The following is a 22,787-nucleotide window of genomic DNA, read 5'->3' on the forward strand; positions in this document are numbered from 1 at the left end:
GGTTTAGAAGTGGCTCTTGTCAGGGTAGGCTAAAGGTTGGACTCGATGATCTTAAAGGTCCCTTCCAACCTCAACAATTCTATGATTCTATGATTCTATGATTCTATGATTTTCTTTGCTTTTAAAGAAAAGAAGTGTATATTACTTACACCTTTATGCCTACAGTTCTTAACACAGGAACTTTTATTATGATACTTCAAGGTTTTCCTTGTATTTTTAGTTTCATTTTTAATGTATAAAAAGTGAAGTTTAGTAATACTTTTACTATTTTCAGAAAAATTTCTTTAGTATCATTTCTTCAGCTGACAAAACATCTTTCTCTTCAAACATCAAAATTCTCTCAATTAATACAATTTTTTAAAAAACATGGTTTATGTTTTTAAATATAAGGTGTAAGATATAATTAAATTCAAGTTTTATTTTCAGATTATCAGTAGCGTTCTCTTCTTTGAGTAAAGTTAAGCAAATAAGTTTATGTTCTACTACAGTCCTAGTATCTACAGAGTGACAAAGGCATCTGATAGATAATGGAAAGCTGCAGGGAAGTTGCATTCCTGTTAGAGACTCTCTTGACAGGTACTTCTCATAAAAGGGAAAGACTACTGGGGATGAGTTACAAATGTAGTGATGAGCATTTCTAAGAAGGAAATGCTCCGTGAAAGGACTGATAAATTCCCATCAGTGAATTGTCAAGAGTGTCAAGAGGAGGCTAATTTAAGGGACTTGCTAGACAGCATAAAATATGCGTGGATGAGTACTTAAACAAGAAGAAACACTATCTGTATAGTAACTGTGTTTTTTTCAAGCTTTGTATGTCATACTGGGTGTAGGAACAGGACTGAAAACTCAGCAAGCTCTGGTTTATTACTGTGTGGGAATGCTCTTCATATGCATTAATGATCAAAAAAATTGCCTCAAGTGTAATGGGCCTATACGTACCATTAGTGCAGTAGAGCTAAAAACACCTCTTGAGGAACTGAGTTACTATGCGGCAAGTAACCACTTGTTCCTACTGTAATGTTTTCTGGTTCCTTTTGCTATATATTCATTCTTCCCGTATTTGTAGAATAATATTTTGATGCGAAAAAAATCCCCAAACACATGCATAATGTATCTTCAATGTATAGAGCATTCAGATATTAATAATTCAATTTGGTTTATCGGTTACTGTCAGCACTTTTTCAGAGGACGCCCAAGTCAAATAGCCATAGAAGCTGAGCACATTTGTATAAAAGAACTGAACTGTCTCCAGAGTGCTCATGTGTAAAATCTTGGTATGTTAAGCATTTCTGGCAATTTGATTATATAATTTTTTTTAATTAGTGCTTGTTCTAAGCCCAACCACTAGTGAGGGTTAAAAATTAAATATCTGATAAAGAGAAAGCTTGACACCTCAATCAAGCACAGATGTTAAAGTGGAGAAAACACCCCTTAGCATCAGTGTCTGAAACAACTCAATTATTTTGTCTGTGATGAACAGCAACTCTAATATGCTTTTCTAGAACAATTTTCATACAAAGAGTTTCTCTCAGGTCAATCAAGCAGCAAGGCATCTAAATTGAAAGATTCATTAGTACTTTTCAGTTGGATTTTTTGGGTTTTTTTTCAGCGCTGTTGATGCGAACCTTATATTTGGAAGTTTGTGATTTTCTGTAATTTTGTGCCTGAAAGCTGCAGAATTTGATAACAGTTTGTTAATATTAGTATTTACTGAACATGTACCCTGTATAGCATAATACTAGCACAGTATAGCCATACTATGGGGATGAATACTTTCAGTCAAATGTATTAATATTCTCTCTTAAAACATGTACAACTAAGACTTCAGATCAGAGGAAGCTATATTTAATGTGCTTTGCAAAATCCTTCATTTGATGTGTATCATAGTTTTAAATGAAACCCTCCAACGAAAAGAAGGTGGTGGCGTTGCAGATATCTGTCATGTGCCCATCTTTTAACTTTCTGCAGCTCATACTTATTTACTGCTGATTATACTGATTATCAGCTTCTCTGTACATTGATTTAAGAGGCTTGCCATAGTTATAGAACCTTTGATTCTATGATAATGACTTAGTATTTATAGTTGCAAGCAGGTTCCAATGTTTATCTTAGTTTTACTACTGGTATAAATAACTATCTGCATACTCAACAGCAGCTCCTTGGTCAAGTTGCACTCATGACCTCTTTTTACTGTCTATAATTTCTTTCCCCAAGAAAATATCTTTACTTTCTTTCTCTACCCTTATTTACAGGACATGGAATATTTTTGAAATCGGGAGTTAAATCATAGCTTTTTCAGTCGAGAATGTCAGCTCTCTTGAGAGAGGCATGAATGTTTCAACTCTTGGGCAAGCAAAGCCAGTCACGTTCTAGAGAGAATTAAGTTCTCAGGTTAGGAGCACCAGAGTTACCACTTCATATCCCACGGTCAGTCAATCATGAATAGCAGCTTTAAAGTCTGTTTGGGGGTTAGAAGAACTCCAGCGTTGATTGCTCAACATATGTATTAGAGTTAGCCACTTCTGGGGTGTACGGCTTGGTGTGAGGCATCCTGTTAAGCCTCCCATGTGAGCTTTGTGTTAAGGTCATCTTCCTGAAACTTTGTAACTGAGGAGCAGCCCATTGCTCTCTCTGCCTGGCTTGTGGCTGCAGGGTAATGACAGATTGCTCGTCTTTCCTCTGAAGCTCATGTGTCAATGAAAGGCACAAATTTCATATATATGGAAGCATTTTATTTGATAAATAGTAATTGCAACAAAAGCCACTGAAATTCAATGAAAGAATAAACAAGTGAAAGATGATTGCATCAGTTATTTTGATATCAGCAGAGTCTCAATATACTTCATCTTGTGAAGTTCATTCTTACACAATTTCTTAGGTACTTTTTATATTCCTGCCATATCCCACTGCATCCAAGGTTGTGTCTTATACTTCCTAAATTTTGGGTTGAAATCCTATACCAGCTGAAGTCTCAAGGTAGAGTGTAGTATGTGCCATCTTTTTCATCTGGTTTTGGCTGGAGAAAAAAATCAGTGTAGAGGTGACCTAAAGACATGGATCCCATTGGCTGGGCACACAACCAGGCTGCACTGTCATTCAAGCACAGACAACTGCTTCATTCTGCAACAGTAGTGGTCATGCTAAAAAAGAAAAGATATAATTAACTGTACTTTTTCTTTTACTATGCTATTCTGATCTCTAGGTTCAGAAAGTAGAATAAATATTACACTGTCCCTGAAGCTTGGAAATCTGCATTTATTTGTAAAAATACAACAGTAAATAAAACAATAAACCAATGACATTTTTTAATAAAAAACTAATAATTTAAAAAAAATTGTCCACTATTATAAATAAGGAAGCTTGGTTTTAAATAAATATAAAGACTTGAAGACCAATCAATCATTAAACTGTGATATACTGGGACCAAGTGCCTTCAAAACACATACTGTAGCTCTGAACTATTTGATCTGCCAGAGCTGTCTTTAGGCAGACTTGCTTAAGTTCAAAACTGATCAAGAAACTTGCTAAGCTCTTATCTTTTGGATCTGAAAATTTTGAACATGATTATACTTTTTTCTCTGAATGTGTTTCTCAGAACTGGCATAGTCTGAGTGACTAGTCAGCTAGCTCCTACATAAGCCTAGCAGTTTTCTTAGATTCCCAGGAAATGAAAAAACAGTTTTCACCTTATCCCCCATTCAATTCTTTTAAAAAATACTCGAAGATACATTATGTCAGGAGAAAATGCGGGCCTTTGGATCCTGAGTGGATGGAAGCATCCTCCTTGTATCCTTGAGCTTGGCAACTAAGTTCAAAACATGGCATCTTCTGTCAGCTGTATCTACATGACTGTGTTAACAACATGTAGTTTTTTGGATCATTTTTCTGAAATACCTGATTTTCCTCATGCGTTCAAACAGTTTAAATATTTTCCTTTACAGTTGGGATTTTGTTCTGGCTGTAAATTGTTGGAATGATAATGACTATACTCAAGAAACCTAAGAACCTTACTGGATCTACCTCTAAACTCCTTTCTCTCCACATTAAACATGTTAATATTTTATGGTCTTGCAACTTTATAGAATGGACATTTTTTATTGAATGGAAGTGTTAAATTCTACGGATGTTCACAGAAGGTTGTGTTCTGTGAAAGTCTGCTATGGTTATTTTCAGTACGAGATAGCATTCTATGTTGCCTTCACTCCTAGCTAGTGAAAATATGTAGTGTGAAATAAAGCAGAGAGCTACCCTAACTCGACAAAACTGAAAGATGATTTGGGAATTAACTCATGTTAGTGGGTTGCCTACTGGAACTGCTACTTTTCAGTGTGGGACCTATTGGCAGAAGAGAAGTTCATAAATATAATAAATTTTGGTTTGAGTGAATTAATTATAAACTTTGAAGTTTATTTTGTGGCAATGAAGCATAGATAATATTAATCTGTTTCTTCAAACACAGCTTAACATGTCTAGTTTTGTTGATGCAAAATTATTAGGAATGCTGATAGTTTCTGCCTTTTGAAATTGTTATAAGGAAGCACTACCAGTGTTAGTTACCAGGAAGTGTTGCATGTCTGCTTCCAATTTAATGTAAAACATTTTTTGATCAGGATTCTACTTGACAATTTAATTAGATAGTCATAAATTTTGATTTATTGCAAGAATAATGTGCAAGTGGTCAATTACAACAACAATTTAGAGCTGGAGGAGGCTTTTTGTTTAAATGTGATTAATTTATATACGTATAAAGATTTAGTAAGTTTTATTATTTTGATTTACTGGTTCTCACTTCTAGGAATATTTTAGACAAAGTAGGTTTTTGTTTGTGTTTTGTTAACTGAATTCCCTGCCCATCACTGTGTTTGTTCAGGTAGAATGCCTTATGCTGTTGCTCATTCACCGTGTACTTTGGTGTCTGTATGTACCAAATATTGTACAAAACTGCTGACTGAAATGTTAGATTTTTTAAAACGATTTTTCCATTTCTTCATATTACTGCTTTTCATTATGTTTTTCATCTCCAAATGCTATAAATGTTCTCTGTGTGTGCAGAATTCTTAGAAACATCTCTGCATTTTTTAATATCTATAGATACGGAAGATTAAGATAATAATAGACAATATTCTGTCATGTGTACTTGTACAGTAAATCATGTTTATGTTTTTTATTTCATTATATATAATCTCATAATAACTTGCTATTCACCTGTGTGTGTGGTGAGTTGACCCTGGCTGGATGCCAAGGACCCACCAAAGCTGCTCTATCACTCGCCTCCTCAGAGGGACAGGGGAGAGGGAATATAACGAAAGGCTCCTGGGTCGAGATAAGGACAGGGAGATCACTCAGCAGTAACTGTCACGGGCAAAACAGACTCAACTCGGGGAAATTAGTTTAGTTCATTACCAATCAAATCAGGGTAGGGTAATGAGAAATAAAACCTAAATCTTAAAACACCTTTCCCCCACCCCTCCCTTCTTCCCAGGCTGAACTTCACTCCCGATTTTTCTGCCTTCTCCCTGCCAGCGGCTCAGGGGGACGGGGAACGGAGGTTGCAGTTATCCCAGAGGCGCTACCACCGTTGCTGATGGGCTCGGCCTTGGCCAGCAGCGGGTCCATCTTGGAGGAGGCTGGCGTTGGCTCTATTGAACATGGGGGAAGCTTCTAGCAGCTTCTCACAGAAACCACCTCTGTGGCCCCCTGGCTACCAAAACCTTGCCATGCAAACCCAATACCATGTGTTTTCAGATTATGCTTTCCTGGAGATAACTTTCTGTTTTCCCCAGATGTATCAACTTTTCTTTTAAAGATTAAAGACTTTCTACCACTTTAAGACTATCTTTAGAAATTTATTTCTTGTTGCTATTTACAATACTATTCAATTACTATAATCAGCAAAAATAACTGATAAGCAATTTTCCAGAATTTTCAGTTTGTTAATGAAAATATTAAACATTCTCTGAATACGTTGTTCACTGTGAAATTAGAAAGACGTGGTTTGCATTATAAGGATGCTGTTTGCAATTAATCACCTATTGTCATAGTAAAAAACCAAACCTTTCTAAATTATCCCTATTTCAGTTGTGCTTCTCTGCAGAAAATAAGGATTTGGGGTATGGTTTTATTTCAGTATATGGTATGATATCATAGCATAATAGCTGCTGGCTGTTTCAGTACGTTTCTTACTCTGTACACAATGCCTTTTAATCAGTTCAGTGAAACACATAGCTTAATGTCTTCGTGAATATACCATAAACTAAAATCAGTAAAATATAAAAAATAACACTTAAGAATAGAGAAAATAACTTCTAGTCTATCCACAAACAGTCTACAGAGTTCTTACTACTGGTCTTAACTCTCAGAATTGCTTATAGCTCTTTTGCTCTCTGGGGTAGCAGATACTGGCGTACAAAGCTCCCCTCAGGTCTCTTGTATTCCCTTGGTTGCCTGTTTCTTACCTGTAGAATTTGTTTTTGGTGACATCTTGACCAGAGTCTTCAAAGAACCTGCAAAATGATCCCCTTCGTTTCCTGCCTCTGTGCTCTGCAGTGCAATTCACGTTCTTCCAGCTCCCAGATGGGCAAACTAAAATAAATCTCTCCTATGTCCTTTCCCTGCTTTTTCTAGAAATGCTGGTTTTATCAATAAGAAGTAGTTCTCTGTGCATTATTTTTTTTTGTATTGAGGACAATATTTTTATGTCATGGATTTGCTTAATTAAGAAATTTGTTATTGCTTTGTTATATTTTTTATTTTAACATTATTAGGCTTTCCTAATAGCTTTAGCTCTTTCTCTTTGGTTAAAGAATTGCAGAGTCTATTGTCTTCCAGACTGACTTGCAAAAACTTTATGCAGACATCTTCTATACTTTACTGGTTAGCGAATAGCACCCTGTTTCAAACACAGATAAAATTCCCCCTGTCTCTCCTTTGGTGATTTCATGCAGAACTGTTACACTGGTCCTTACATGCTTTATCATTGTGTCTGCTAATAAGAGTACTTCATACAGGGGATAAAAGTCTGTAGTTCATTACTGACTCTCGGCTGAGACTACACGTAACATGACGTGATTGTTTTGAAGTGAGGAGAGAGTATCTTATCCTCAACATCGTTATATTAACATAAGGTAATGATGCTGTGCTATTTTTTTGCCTTTATGTACACAGGTACAGACACACACACAAAGCAGTTTACACCTAAACATTGGAGGAAGAAGCTATTTATGAATTAGAGTGATTCATATATAGCATTGGTCCTAAGGCCATGCAATGAATATGAATATGCAGTATTCTTGCAACATTCATGGAACCATAAAAGGGACTGAATTAATGAGGTTATGCTTAGGTGCTTACCAGACGTTTTCCAGGAAGAAAACTATGAACAGTCTGGAGTACAAGACCAAATACTCTTGGACTCTCAGAAGATTCTCATGGGAAAAGAATTACAGTTTTATGAGCTAGAATTTTTCAGTGCCAGGTGGATCTCTGAATATTATTCACTTGGTTACTGTCTTCAGAACAAAAAGTCAGTTATATTAGTTGTCATAGCCACCAGGAGCCGTTTGAAGACGTATTTCCACAAAACATTATCATCAGCTAATATTTGCAATTATTTCATTTCTTATCATCATATATTAATTTGATCCTCGCAGAATTTGTGGAAACTTCATTGAAACTGCTGTATATTTGGCATCTTTTTTTCACAGAGAGCATTTTACCCTGGGACAGTGAATTCAACTTTTTTCAATTAGATGCAGACAGGCACTTCAATACATCCATCTTTTTAAAAAGTTTTTTTCTTAAAAGCCTACGTAAAATATCCATGTGGTAGCCTTTTAAGCTATTGTCACTGGGAAGGCTTTTGCTTAGACCATTTATGCCTTTTATTATCCTAATGCAAGATTAGCTCCAGGATGTAAGCCGGTGTCTGTGTAGCCTGCGCTTGTGTGAAGGAATCATGTTGTTTAAGTTCAGACCCCTGAGTGAAATCTGATGCTATTGAGTCATTGTTACTTGAATTGTTTCTGAAATACAAATATTTCTTGAACCCAAACTCTATATTTAACCCTGTAGTAGTTTTCTGTCCCAAATAGCTGGAATACTTCTTAATTGTGAACATTCCTGTTTGAAGTGTATTATAGACAGTCATTACAATACAATTTTAATTAGAAAATCCAATAATCAATTTTATATGTTATTCTCAGGAAAAAAGTTAGTTTTATTAGTTTTATTATTAATGCATCATGCTGACCACAAAGAAATGGTAAGATTAGATATTTTGATTATTATAAATGCCCAGTTTGGAGCATGGCAATTTATTTCTATATTTCTAAAGTATAACTATAGGAACTATAGCTGTACTTCTATTAAGCGTAACAACAGGAGTCAACTTTCCTTGTGTATTTTTTATTCCAAAAAACCAAGAAGACATGACAACGTTCTTGATCAAATTGCATCTTTTATCATGCTTCTAACTACTACAGGTATGGTAGGAAATCAAAAAGTGCAATTTCAGATTCACTGAATATTTGCATTTCTTTTTAGATTATCGACATAATGGGAGAGATCTTCAAAGTTCAACGTTATCAGTGCCAGAACAAGTTATGTCATCTAATCATTGCTCGCGATCAGGGTCCCCTCACCGTGGAGATAGTATAGGACGGACTAGATCGTGGTCTCCCAGTGTCCCTCCCCCACAAAGGTAAACTTATTTAACTATGCAGGTATATAAATTTAAGTGGTATTCATCCTGTAACAATGCTGGAAAGAATCTCCAGACTTTCAAAATGGCAATGAATTAGTTAGATCTCATGAAATTTTGTAAAGCCAATGATGTTTTTTCTTACATTATACTGATGTGCAAAAATTCACCTAATTTTGTCTTATTTTTCATCAAAAATCAGTACATTCCAGTCTAAGAAAAGAAAATATTTCTCCAGGTTTTAATTTTCAAGAGCTATTTAGAAGGTGCCATGTTTTAGAGCATGTGATGGTTTGACATTTTCTTAGCTATTTATCTTATGAAACAAAGATCAAGACATTTCTTCCAAAAGCTAGCCATTTTGGATATGGACTACTACTTGATTGAATACACTGTTTAAACCAGAATTAAGAGTTTTCCTGCATTGATAAAGGAAGCAGAAGGATAGATGTAAAGGGGAATGAAGTCTGTTTTCCAGCATTTTTGTCACTATGTATGGATAGGTTTCTAGCTGGTGTAATTCATCTGGAATAAAAGAGGAAGTTATTTTCTTTGCCCATAATGTTCACAATTCCCGTTTAATACTGAAAATCTGGTATCTGATATTTCTTGACAGACAATTTCTTGTGTGTATCCCTTTCTTCTAAAGCCATTCTGATTCTCTTGTGTTCTGCGTTTCTTTTATCTTTGTTCTGTTTGTTAGCCTAAAATTCTCTTGACTTCAGATTCTCTTACTTATGTGTTTACTTACCATTTCCTCTAACAGATACAGACTAAATGATAACGTTTTGAATTAGTGAGGTATTAGGATCCCAAATTATCCAATATCATCACAGGCAGCTAACAGGCAGAAACTGTAAGTTTGTACTTGAAATCTAAAACCGTATCTAAATACAGCCTGACTTTAAATGAGACAAACGGTAGACACAGAGGGGCCTGTTCCGATTTCTACTCTACTGATTTCAGTCAAAGTAATTGCCTATGCTAAATCTCCTGGGCTATTTGTCTGGGATATAGACATAAATGTGAGCAAAATCTCTTTGTGTGTGTATGCATTCGTGCTGTGTGCATTTTGGGCAGAACTTTTACCCAAGCTGGTAATTAACGCTTACCTAACACCATTGAAAAACCTTTTCATTTTCTTGTAGTTTGACATTTCTTTACATGTATGAAATTGCTTCCTGACTTTCCTAAAGCTAAATTTTTAAATATAATTTTGAACTTCTAGAGAAATACGTTTCAACTGTTTCCTACGATCTCACAATCAAATGCATTATTTATGTAATATTTCCCTGCCCACACACCAAATCATTTCTTTGAGGACTGGTCAAGCTCAGAGGACTGGACTGCCAGAATGTGAGAGTTTATAGAAAAGCAGCATAATCCTTGGGTTACCAAAATGCCTTTTTTAATTCTAATGAAAATCCAGATGTACTTGGCAAAGCTGTACGCATTGTTAGTCACATTTGCGCAATGTTCAGTTGAGTTTGTTAGACGTGTGCTGCTATAGACATGTTCTAACTGTGTTAAGCATGCTGCACGCCCAGAGAGCTCCCAGTTACTAATTGACACCTCTGCAGGCAGGAGCTCATGGGCCATAGAAGTACAAGTTGCTGTTACATCTTAAAAGCCATTTTGCAGTCCTCATTCCTTCTACTGGAGTCGGTTAATAAACACCAAAGCCCCGTTGCATAGTAGCTGACGTATTATTACTCCTCTTGTAATGTTTTCAGCTAATATATTTAATGGACTGTTAATCTCTCTGTAGATCAGAATGGAGTTTAGACTGTGGCAGGCACTGGACAACATCATGTTTAGCTTTTTCTAAGACTACATTTGAAAAAGAAAGATGAAAGTGACTATAGGAATTGGCTAGGCTGACATGATGTGGTGAATCTAGTAGGATGACTCATTATTCTCTACCATCGCCAGCTGCAATGAGAGCATTTCACCTGCTTACGTGTTATCTGGTTGCTCTGTACATGTCCTGTCAACTGCAAGAAAGTTCCAAAGAAGTGAAGACATATGTTGTGAAACCAACTTTTCTTATCGAACATGTTTCACTGGAGAAAGTATGTCATTTTCTGTTAAGATAGTAAATCCAGCTGACAAAGGCATGTGCAACAGAACTGAAATAGTAGTAATACTTTGAAGTACAAGAAATACAGTTGTGTGGGATGTTAAAAAGCAGCATGAAGTCGGAATCTGATACAATACAGAAATGCGAAGAAGAAATTATTTATTTAGAAGAGTAAGCCAATAACACAATCTTATTGAAAGTGATTTGAGCAGACAGGATGGTACTGAGTTTTCAGGACTAAGGCTTGTAATCAGAGCTTAGGCAGGAGTTTTGATCATGTGGGCAGACAGCAAAGGTCAGATCTTTGGGAAGTTTTGGGAAGAAATGAAAGCTTGAGAGAGCTTAAATATTTAATTCAAAAGAAGAGTAAAATATGATGATAATACTATGGGGGGCAGGGGGGCGGGGTGGGAGGGGGGTGGAGGGAGAAAGTTTGTGTTTTATTTGAAACCTGAACAAAAAGAGAGACCCTGAGGAAAAGGGTCAGACGGAAACTAGAATTCAGAAGGGAGGAATGAGAATTGGTTGTTGGGAAAAGTAAAGAAGTTCACAAGAACAGCAGAGGAGCCTTGTCAACGTCCATTTTAGGGTATAAATATGCATGAAAGAGTCCAATAGCAGGGTCAGGACCATACTGGATTTTCTATCCTTTTGGTATAAATAAGGCAGTTAAAACACATACAGAGAAGAAGTTGCAGGAAAGAGTTGTAGAGTGGAAGGTATAAGAATTACCTCATTTTTAATATGGCAAATATAAAGTTTGCTAGCCAGAGTAAACTTTTTATTTGGCTTCATGAAAGGAAGGTTTCAGTGGAGGAATGCTTTATGAGAAATGAAGTAGAGCTGGAGACAAAAGTTTGTGTAGTGCAACATCTTCATAGCACTTAACTTACACGCAGAAATAATCAACAGCATGGCAGCAGCAGTGAAGGACACATCTACAGGTTAACACTAATCAGGGACTGGCAAATGACAAAGGATAAGGATGACATAAGGTTTCTCTCCACCCAACTCTCCAGCCTGTCCAGGTCCTGGCAGGGGGGTTGGACTAGATGATCTCCCCAACCCCTATCATTCTGATTCTGTGATGACGGCTACCAAAAAGGCAGACAAAGTGACAAGGAAGGACATAGGAAGAGAATGGTGTAAGAGTGGAAAAAAAAAAAGAGGTCCACATTAGGGAAGACTGCAGGAAAGAACAGGAGGCAGAAGAATTTATTGGTCTAAAATGTGAATTTGTGTGGAGGGAAGCATGCAAACTGTTGTTTTCAAATCCATACAAAACAATTATGTTTTAATTATCCAATAATTATTACAGTTAACTGTTGTCTTTCTGTCTTCCTATTCTTGTGGCTTTGTTTTACAGAGCAGAAGAAGTGAAGTTAGTGTGTATCAGTAGTTATTAGTGGTTAACCTTAGTAAAACCATCGATGGGCAAAGCGTTGGTCTCAAATAGTACCAAACTGTAAAGGTGATTGGTGCTCTCTAACGAAGTCTGCACTGTGTGTACCACTTCTACCTAATTAAACAGTTCTGTCTTTTTCAGATTCTATGCTAGTGAGATTATAGAATAAGCTTTCCTGTGCAAAACAAGCATCTGTTGTTTAGTTCAGATGACAATGTTTTCAGCAGGCTGCACTCAGCCATAACAGCCAGGAGTCCTCATTGTGTCTTACTACAGTTTACATCTTTTTAGTACAGCCAAACTCAAGAGCTCATGAAAAATTCTTTACAGTGTATGTTTCAGCTAGAAAGGAAATTTTCCTTGAAGGTACTATTCTGGAAAGACAAATGAAGTTTTGTCTAAAATTAACCTTTTTAATTAAAAAAAAAAAAAGTTATCCTCTCATTTCCAGAATAAAGAAACATTGAAACAAAAGAAAAAATGCCTATCCCTAGCATGGATTTATCATCTTTTTCTGTAGGAGAAATTTTTTTTACCATGAGATTTAAAATTACATGAGAGTAAAAGTATACAAAAGACAGGTCAGCTAACACACGTCGTTACCACCAAGTTTGCTAAAGTTATCTGTACAAGCCAGTGAGGGGATGTGGTCCAGGCGCACCCAGAACTCAGAATCTGATGTCTTTTATCCTTAGTCGGAATGTGGATCAGGGACCACGAGGGACTCGATCTACTCCTGCGCATTACAATACCCTGAACCGAATGGATAGACACCGTGTAATAGATGACCACTACTCCCCGGACAGAGAGAGGTAAATATCTGACTGAAATTAGAAACAGCTCTAGCCTACACTTATCAATGAGAATTACTTCAGCATCATAGCTCATTAAATTAAATAGCAAAATTACTTATCTAATCCCACAGATGAGCAGCATTTCCCTACTCATTTATCCACTGGTTACATGATATACGTTTAAAAAAATACAGCGCACCGAAGGCTGACAAAACTGTCAAGTTAGTGTAGCTTTGCCAAAAGTAATCTGAAAAATCTATGAGAAATTGCACAATATAAAAGACAGATAGCTTAGTTTTCCTTTTTTATAAAAATATTCCTATGTACTATATTAATAATTTATCTAAGTGCTGAATGTCTTTTAAAAAAATCTAACAGTACATGTGGTCATTTTTCCTGCTGAATAAAGAGGCATAAAAATGCATCATTTCAGCTAAGTATTAATGTAATGCTCCCATTGGATACAGTGCAATTCACAGACATAACAAAAGTATATTCTAGCACTGTGTTTGTCTTTTCTCGACTTTATAAGCCATTTTTGTGGAAAAAAAAAGTTACAGAAATGTGTGTGAGAATGAAATCAGGGCCTTTGTGTTTAGAGGCACCTCTTACCATGACTAATGTTTTGCTTAATGGAACTTCTCAACGAGGAGGAAGAGCAACCTCTATGAATTTTAATGATGTGAAAAAGAACGGCAGGCAATAGTTGGCTAATGTAGTTAAAATTGCAGAATTAATTGTGCTAGTGCCTTTGTGACATTAAAAAAAATTGATAAGATCTTTCCCACCTCATTGTCTTCAGGTCAGAAAATAGAAAAAAAAAACCTTTTTTTTATCTTTAATTTTGAAAGTCTTCCAGTTTCTTATACACCAAGTTGAAAACATGCACATTATAATCAGAGAGCCATGACTGTCCCATTTCATAATTGCATATAGCAAGGAGTAATACAGATATATTTTGTAATCTGATTGAGTGCTATGTGACTAGTATTTGAAGTTAGTACTTTTACAGATGATTATTACAGGTTATTCCTCAAGTGACATCGAAGAACATAATTGACATTGCTAACTGTAATACAAGGAATTTTAGAAATCAATGCCTTTTGGTAGCAATATTGAACAGAAAAGGCGAATATGTCTTAAAGGAACATTAATGTGATGGTCAGTGATTGTAAGGAACGTAAGACAAAATTCTTCAGAAAAAAATTTATAATTAATTGTTCCTAATTAAGTAAGTTAGAAAAAAGAGTACCAAAAGAAAAAAAAAAAGCAGCATATCTATTCAAGTGATTTGTAACTGAATTTGGCCAAAAAAAGTCAAATGGGCAAAAAAATTAAGATATTAAAAAGCAATCAAGTATTCATCATCCAGAATGTTAACTGTATTCATTACAAGTATAATAAATCATAAGTGAACCTCTTTTTTGCATTAAAATATTTAATATTTCTATTTAAGTTATAGAAAAGAAGAATGCTATTTCGTTGGCTCATGACGCTATCTGATTTTCATACAGAAGGCAATAATTTAAGGATTCTGAGCTGTTTCTTTAAAAGAAAAGAACAGGTTGCTTTTGGGATAATATTATGTTGATTTTTAGACCAGTCATCCTTGAAATAGGATCTAAACTTGGCATTAGAGCCCATATACGCCTTATAGAATGCTCCTGGGTTTGTTCACTGTGCGTTTGCTTACTGCCTCCCAGATAAATGCACAGCGGTGAAGGGTGGTTTGAAATACAGCACTGCAATATTTCCCCATCATTTCAATCAAATAACCCCTACTGGACTGGCTTGGCTTAGAGAAAGAGAATTGGTTTTTTAGAATATGTCAGAAAAACAATGTCAGAAAGTTGTTGGTGATAAGATTATAGAATTTTCCCTTGACTATTATAGATGGATAGATATTTGCTTGTTAGGTGTGCTCTGAATCTCTGAGCACATATATGTCAACTGTATTTTCCAAAACACACACAGAAGTTCTCCTGTTCATACATGGTGAGTGGTTGCCTGTGTAATCAGATTTTTGACTAGTTATGCCTCTATTACAACATACAGTCTCTGAAGCATGCTGGGTTTAGGCAACACTCAAGAGAATAGAAAAAGACTATTCCCAAACATTTATCATGTTTTGTATTCATAGTTAGTTTACAGTGGTTTTGTGAATGGAAAGATTATTAGACTCCAAATTTTGTTAGTGAAAATCTGTGATACTGTCTGTGTTACATGATAAAAAACAATGGTGTGTACACTAGTCCCTAAAGTAACTCTTTAAACGTTACTGATTCTCAAAACTGATGGAAGTGCAGGTGGTTTGGAGTGGTGGAAAACCTGAACATTTGTATAGGTTTATAATCTCTTTACTTGTCATCCTTGTTTTGTTCCACACTTCTGAAAAAAAATCACGCTTTGCTTTCCCACAGCGCTGATGGTTTGTTGTTTCCATGGTCTACTTATCCCTTGGAGCTGTTTGCAAAAAAGGTTCTTTGAAAAAGTACCTTCTTGTAGACATGCTCAGTTGCTAAGTTAAAATATGACTGAGAACATGAGTAAGAAAATTATTTCCTTCCTTCTCCAGATATTTCAACATAAAGTTCTTTAAAGTATGATACCAAGGACCTAGTTGGAACCAATATAAAAATTCCTAATGAAAAGTCTAATGGCAATGTAAATATTTGTTCAAAACTCAATGCATAGTTAGAAGTGAAAATCAAATTATTTAAAAAACCCCCCAAACTTAAAGACATAAATTTTTTAATTTAATTTGAGATAATTTTAATTTCAAACACCAGCTCTTTAACTATGTCAAATGTTACTATCAAGTCATATACTGATTTTTGTTGGCAGGGTAAAATTATAGTTAAAGTTTGTATCTGCTGCTGTATTATCAAAAATGTCAGAATTGTAGTGTGTATACTCAAAGTGGGAAATGAAGTTAATTTGTTACCTATGTATTTAATATAGCTGTACTAGTTCATTTTTGTAAAAATGTGAGGGTATTTATTGCAAGTACCCACACTTTTTATGATACAGCCTAAATTTATAATGGAAAGAAATATGAATGCTTATCATAGAATCATAGAACAGTTTGAGTTGGAAGGGACCTTTAAAGATCATCTAGTCCAACCCCCACCTGCAATGAGCAGGGACACCTTCAACTAGATCACGTTGCTCAAAGCCCTGTCCAATCTGACCTGGAATGTTTCCAGGGACGGGGCATCTACCACCTCATCGGGCAACCTGTGTGAGCGTTTCACCACCCTCATTGTAAGAAAATTCTTCCTTTTATCCAGTCTAAATCTTTCCTCTTTTAGTTTAAAACCATTGCCCCTTGTCCTATCGCAACAGGCCCTGCTAAAGTGTTTGTCCCCATCTTTCTCATGAGCCCGCTTTAAGTATGAAAGGTCACAATAAGGTCTCCCCGGGGCCTTCTCTTATCTAGGCTGAGCAACCTCAACTGTCCCAGCGTGTCCTCATAGGAGAGATGTCCATCCCTCTGATCATTTTTGTGGCCCTCCTCTGGACTCGCTCCAACACATCCATGACTTTCCTGTGCTGAGGGCTCCACAGCTGGATGCAGTACTCCAGGTGGGGTCTCATCAGAGCAGACTAGAGGGGCAGGACCACCTCCCTCGACCTGCTAGCCACGCTTCTTTTGATGCAGCCCAGCATACGGTTGTCATTCTGGGCTGCAGGTGCACATTGTTGGCTCGTTTCCAGCCTTTCATCCACCTTATGACCTGATAAGGCCCCAAGTTCTGTAAGATCTTTTATCTGTAATGGGATAACCTTGTAAACTTCAGTTCGACATGTTTTAATAAATTCTCTACAGCAGAATTTTACCTCACTTCCGAAATTGAGACTAATCAAATTCTAGAGAAAATGTTGGAAACAGCCGTATTTTGCCTCAGAGTTTTATATTTAAGTTATCAATATAATTAAGTGAATTAGAATAACAATTTGAAAATCTTAGCATAGTTCCAAAACCAGGATCTCTGACAAAACTATATCTGTGTATTACTTTTTGAAAGATATATCAGCAGTTAACAACAAACACCAAGACAGCATAAGGAAATTGTACTCAGGCCCACAGCTCTAGCCAGCTTGGACACTATTTAGCAACTATTAATCTAACTAATCTAACTGATCTTTAGCCTAGGTGTGCTCTCCCTGAGGCATGAAATTGCTAATGGTGAATTTAATGTAGATACGGTAGCCCAGGACATTCAGAGAATGCCTACCTCAAATAGTCTTGTAGTGGAAACGTGAGAAATCTCCTAAAGTATAAATGTTTTCCTACTATGTACGTACAACAAAACAAGAGAGAAAAAACATGTTAAATTTTGGGCCCGCTATCCCTTCATCGGGGTGCAGAGTTTCCATTTTAAAGAACAAAAGTTGTTATCTATGATGTGAAAGTAATGAGGTAGTCATAGCCATGACTATTTCAAAAAATATTCTCCATTATCTTTAAATCACTTCAGGGATGATACCTTGGTACGCTGGGACTAACATGACTATCACACCGCTATTACTGAGATGATTTCATTAGCACATTTAAATACAGACTTTTTGCTGAACATTTTGTTTGTTTCATGGTATTGAAAGAAGTGGATATAATGGATATGGATATAATGGATGGATATATAGTGGATATAATGGATATAATTGCTGAAGGGATTGCAGTCCTAGCACACTACCGTGTTTTAGCCTTGCAGTAAGGATGGTAGAAAGGAGAGTGCTTTCTCTTTGGCTGCTGTTATTGACAGTGGGCACATTACTTCGCAGTGAAATCACTGTTAAATTGCACAATTACCTGCACCACCCACCTGGTCTGCTGAAGGATGGTAACCTCCAACAGAGGGATGAAGTAGGAACGTGGCAAGAGAAGTGCAGTCTTGCAAACGTAGCTACAACCATAAGGAGTCATGATTCAGAACCTTCAAGCTGAATCAAAAAACAAACCAAACGACAACAAAAACTCATAGATACATTCCTAAGTATAAAATACACATACAAAACACCCATGCTGACATAAATAAATAATGCAGTTCTGATACAAGACTTCCGCGTTGTGCCCTTTGGAGCGAGGACTTAAAGTACGTTGTGGGGAGCATTGTGATAATATGATATGGATTTTCTTGTTGAAAATCATATTGATTGAATATGTGTCAGGTCACAAATTCTCTGCTGATAATTGCTATTGTTTCACAGTTAAAATCTTCAAGCTGCCAATTGAAATTGGTTGGAATATTTCTAGGATTTCATCTATCCCAGTAGATAAGCAGGGATTTCTATACAATTGATGTGACAAACAGCATTTTTGCTGTTAGAAAAATTGTTGATGTTTACATTTAAAGAAAAACTGTAATCTCATTAAAAAACCCCTAAACTATTAAATAAAACTACACTGTTAATCTTTCCTAAGAAATATAGCGGAGGAAATTATATAACCGATGTTTTATTCTTGAATGGCATTTGCCGTTTTCTAGAGGTTCACAGTTAGCATTTTATTTATGTAGTTTTTAGGTGTGATTTCCCAGGTGTTTATGAAGCAACATGGAAAACATTCTACCAAGGAGCACATTAGCTCCTGCTTTGTTCAGTTGAGAATCTGAACTTTTAGAACCATATCAGTGGCCTCACTTGTTGCGAAAAAACAGTTGTAGCAGTTACTTCCCATCATTGGACTGCGTAAGCTGCTGTGAGGAGGTATAGAACACCTACGTGTGCTATACATGTAGCTGTAGTGCTGAGGGAGGTGGCTTAGTGGTAACTTGGCAGTGTTAGGTTAACGGTTGGACTTGATGATCTTAAGGGTCTCTTCCAACAGAAAGTCTTGTTTTGTATTCAGAATTATTCACGGATATTCCAATAAGCACAAGATTGTCAGGACCCCAGTACTTCATCCTTTCCACAGAAGTACTTGGGAGTCAACTTCCCACTCTAAGAGGGAAGCTGGAATCTTAATTAAATTGTGAGACCTGGTCACAGAGAACGAAAATTGAAAGGAATAGGTTATCTTCTCATGCCTCATCTTTACTGTTGAGTAGGATGCCCCAAGCGGTACAGACCAGGTTGGACTCCCCTTGCACAGTAAGAACAGAAAGGTATGTCGTGGGTGGTTCAGTGAGGCACTCTGCGTGTGTGTCTGTTTTCAAGTGTGCTTCTGCGACTGTTCTAGCATGTCAAACCTCTTCTGGAAACTAAGTGCTTTCATTTAGGCAATCTGATTGCTCACTGAATCGCTGATCTCTGGTTTTTTACCCTTATGGTTCATTGGATTTCTATGAAGGTGTAAAGAAATGGGCAAATAGGTGGGAGATACCAGAAAATTTTAAGTCACCGTTTTATGCTCACTTAAGAAAGGAAGGTTACCATATTGGCCTACATGTCTGGAATGTTCTTGTCAGAATAGTGGAAATCTGTTTTCATTTGATGCGGGGGGGTGTGTGTGCAGGGGGTGTGTGTATTTTAATGGTCATATTGCAAAACCTGTAGTACTGCCTTATGAGACTAACTTCATTATTTTAATATACATGAAATGAGCTGGTGCTGCAAATTTTCTGTCTATGCTATCTATAAAAAAATATGTAATGTTTCAGAAATCTGCGAGGATGCAGACTAGTATTTTCATTTTACCATACCACCATCTAGTATACTTCTGCCATCGTCTACTATATTGTAGCAAATAAGGCATGTGTGGTAAAAGGGTAGAAGTCTAACTGAAGGTTGCCAAAAAAAAAATAATAATAGAATCTTGGAGTTCTTTTGTCTTTTTAAAAATCTGCTCTATGTAAACCTTGTCCATGTCTCCATGGTCTTCCAAATATTCCTATCTACATGTGCATATGAGATCATGATTTTCATGAACAGCTCAAAAAGACATATTTATTTTGGATGCAGATCTGGAACGTTTCTGGAGTTCTTCTTCCATTTAGGCAATGCAAAGCTTAGTGATTTTACTAAATTACAACTTATTTACATTGTGATTTTAAGTATTTTAGATTGGCTCTTAGCCAAATGAAAATTGCGTGTGTTTCAGTTTTGGACAGTGAGAATTAGGTATGTCATAGGCATTTTTGGTGTTACATTGTTAGCATACATAAAAACATAAAGAAAGGGTTTTAAGATAAATACATAAAGTATTAATAATAAAGAAACAAATAGTGAACGACTGACTGGATGCTCAGAAGATAGATGACATTTAAGCATTTTGCTCTAAGTGTTGAAATACATAAAGCACAGAAAAATATGCTGCCTCCTAATGTGCATATTATCATATTTTGACCTGTGTGATGTTAGTCGTTCTCTCTTCCATACAGATATGGCATGCATCTTTCCTTTCTTTTTCACTAACCATGCATATTTTATTGAAAATATTACTTCAACAGAAACCACTTCCAGACAGACACATGCTTACATGAATAATATCTCTGTAATTATTATTGTAATTAGAGATATTATGAAAATGCTGAAGCATTGTTAGGTTATATATTCTTGATTTATGATGAATGCCTTGTACTCTAGTAAGGTACTGCGTTAATTCATATAGAGAACTGATTTATCTTCTTGATGAATTCAGGCATAATCTCCTTTTTTTACATTGCGCTTGCAAGAACATTTTATAGTGAGTCATTAGCTATTATGAGTTAGATAGCATGGATAGCATGTTATATGGGCTTTAAAGAATAGGGAAAAACATAAATAGCCAGTAACGCGAGAGGATCCGGTCAAGTCTAAGCTAAGGCTTACCTCACTTCTCTATATAGAGGAGTAGTTCTGGGTAAAGAAGCAGCATATTTCAAACTTGTTAAAAGTAAAATACACATCAAACTGTATAAGTGGTTGTATCTAAATGCCAGCTTTCTCTGTTTCTGAATTCCTGAATTAAAAAAAGAAAAAAGAAAAAATGTTGAACTGCTGTAGATTTTCAAACAAAAGTCTCAGAACTTGCTAAGAACACTAGAGCTCTGAGTTTAGAGAAGTATTGAGACAAAACTTGATACCAGAGGCTGGGCATTTAAAATGCTTTAGAAGGGATTTGAAAAGTAGTTAGGACTCAAATCCTAAGGAGAGCATTAACTGATGGTGTTTCATTCACATACAAGTAAGGGAAGGGAGCAGCCTGGGGTGTGCCGCCTTGTGGAGAGCGAGCTGAGCTGCTTGCAAGGGACAATTGCATTCCTGTGAAATTCGTGTTCTGCAGCACATGTTCTGCTTGAAGTCCTGCTTTTGTGTAAAGCTTTGCTCTTTGAAAACTGGTTGAATATATTATATTTATTGATGTCTTGTATCTTTGCAAGACTATGAAGAAAACTTGTCAACACTTCACTGGAGTGATAAAAGAGGAAGTGAAAGCAAATTGTTAACATGAAAATGTCATCTACCAGCTGGAAACACTTAATTGTTTATTAATTCTAATGTAATATTTGCAACAGTTTTGTGGTGTTAATTTCAGGGTTGCATCTAAATCATTTAAGGGCAGATTCATGTGGCTGTAGCCTGGGAGTGTCACCACGTAGTGGTGAGAATAAGCTGGTGTGCAGTTGTTTGCCATCATCATACGTATCATAGCTGCTGTGGGGTAGACTCCTACATTTTTATTTGATTGTTCTTCCCGTGGGTGTGCATATATTCTAAAGCAAATTTTAAAAACATGGTGGTATTATTTTTTAATGCTTCTTGGCAGCATGCTGACTGCCAAGCTGTTACGGGTAGACTGCTTTTGGTACTCAGGTGTGTGCATTAGTTTAAGAACCCTAATACATTTTGCACCCTGCAATGTAGCTCTATGATTATTTTCTTAATTGTTAGGCCTTCTTAGGATCTCATCGTCAAATTTTCAGTGCACCATGTCAAATTAGGCCCTGCTGAATTGTGTACAGCTTCTCTTTCTTGTAACAAATTGCAAAGTTTAAATTGCATAATCAGGGACTTAAGTTAGAAACTTTTAATAGTGGTGACTCGGCTTTTGCATTTATTTGACAAAAAACGAGCACAAAGATCTTTGTACTATATATAATTAACCTAATATGCTTTTAAAGAATATTTATGTGTGTCTGATGATACATTTTATCCACATGCAAAAGAGGCAAAGATATTAAGTGCAGGTAATACAGCTACCTCTAACAATGTGTTTGATTGCTACAAAATCATTACTTATAAACAAATTAAGATATGAGAAATAAAAGTGGAAGATAAACATGAGGTTTTCCATGCTTCTTGTGAAATCAGTTTACACTTCCAACGTGGACTTTTGTCATTAGACATTGCTTTAAAATACCCCAGCTTCAGAGAAGCTGTAGACCAGAGATTTGCATTCTAATAATTCCTTGTAAATTGGAAGAAAAAAACTATTTTCAAAACCATTGTTCCTGTACTGTGTGCATATATTTATACTAAAAGAGAAATAATATTCTTCTATTTTTGGTAACTGGAAAATATCTAGTGCTATAACAATTATCAGTATATTTAAAATATATACATTTTGACATATTTTCAAAATACAAACAAAATATAAATACCTTGTTTTTATTATTTTGAAATGCATGCATTAGTTTTTTGGCATATTCTATTACAGATGTTATATCTCTTCATTAATTATTTAAATAATAGCAGGGCTTTAATCTAAATTCATCTTTTATCACAACAAGGTAAATATTAGGAAAACTTACACTGAGGAATGGAAAAGCCCTGGAGCTAGCTAGGTGGGGACAGATTTCCCAATGGTGGTAGCCTTTCAGACAGACTTGGTAAACCGATGCCAAAGATATTATTCATACTGAAGTTATCACTGCCTCCAAGCAAGGG

The 22,787-nt window shown here is 36.0% G+C and overlaps 1 protein-coding gene across 50 annotated transcripts in view; it reads left to right on the forward strand.

The window, feature by feature from the left end:
* Nucleotides 1–22,787, forward strand: part of RIMS2 (regulating synaptic membrane exocytosis 2) — a 503,494-nt gene that overhangs the window by 322,209 nt on the left and 158,498 nt on the right. For 48 of the 50 annotated variants that reach the window (XM_074577608.1, XM_074577599.1, XM_074577598.1 and 45 more), the window contains 2 exons: nt 8,542–8,698; nt 12,879–12,995. In XM_074577608.1, the coding sequence (XP_074433709.1) occupies nt 8,542–8,698; nt 12,879–12,995 (274 nt within the window). The remainder of the gene's footprint in view (nt 1–8,541; nt 8,699–12,878; nt 12,996–22,787) is intronic. The other 2 variants (XM_074577628.1, XM_074577626.1) reach the window with 1 other exon arrangement.

Source organism: Larus michahellis, chromosome 2 (genome assembly GCF_964199755.1).
Source record: "Larus michahellis chromosome 2, bLarMic1.1, whole genome shotgun sequence".
Taxonomy (NCBI): Eukaryota; Metazoa; Chordata; class Aves; order Charadriiformes; family Laridae; genus Larus; species Larus michahellis.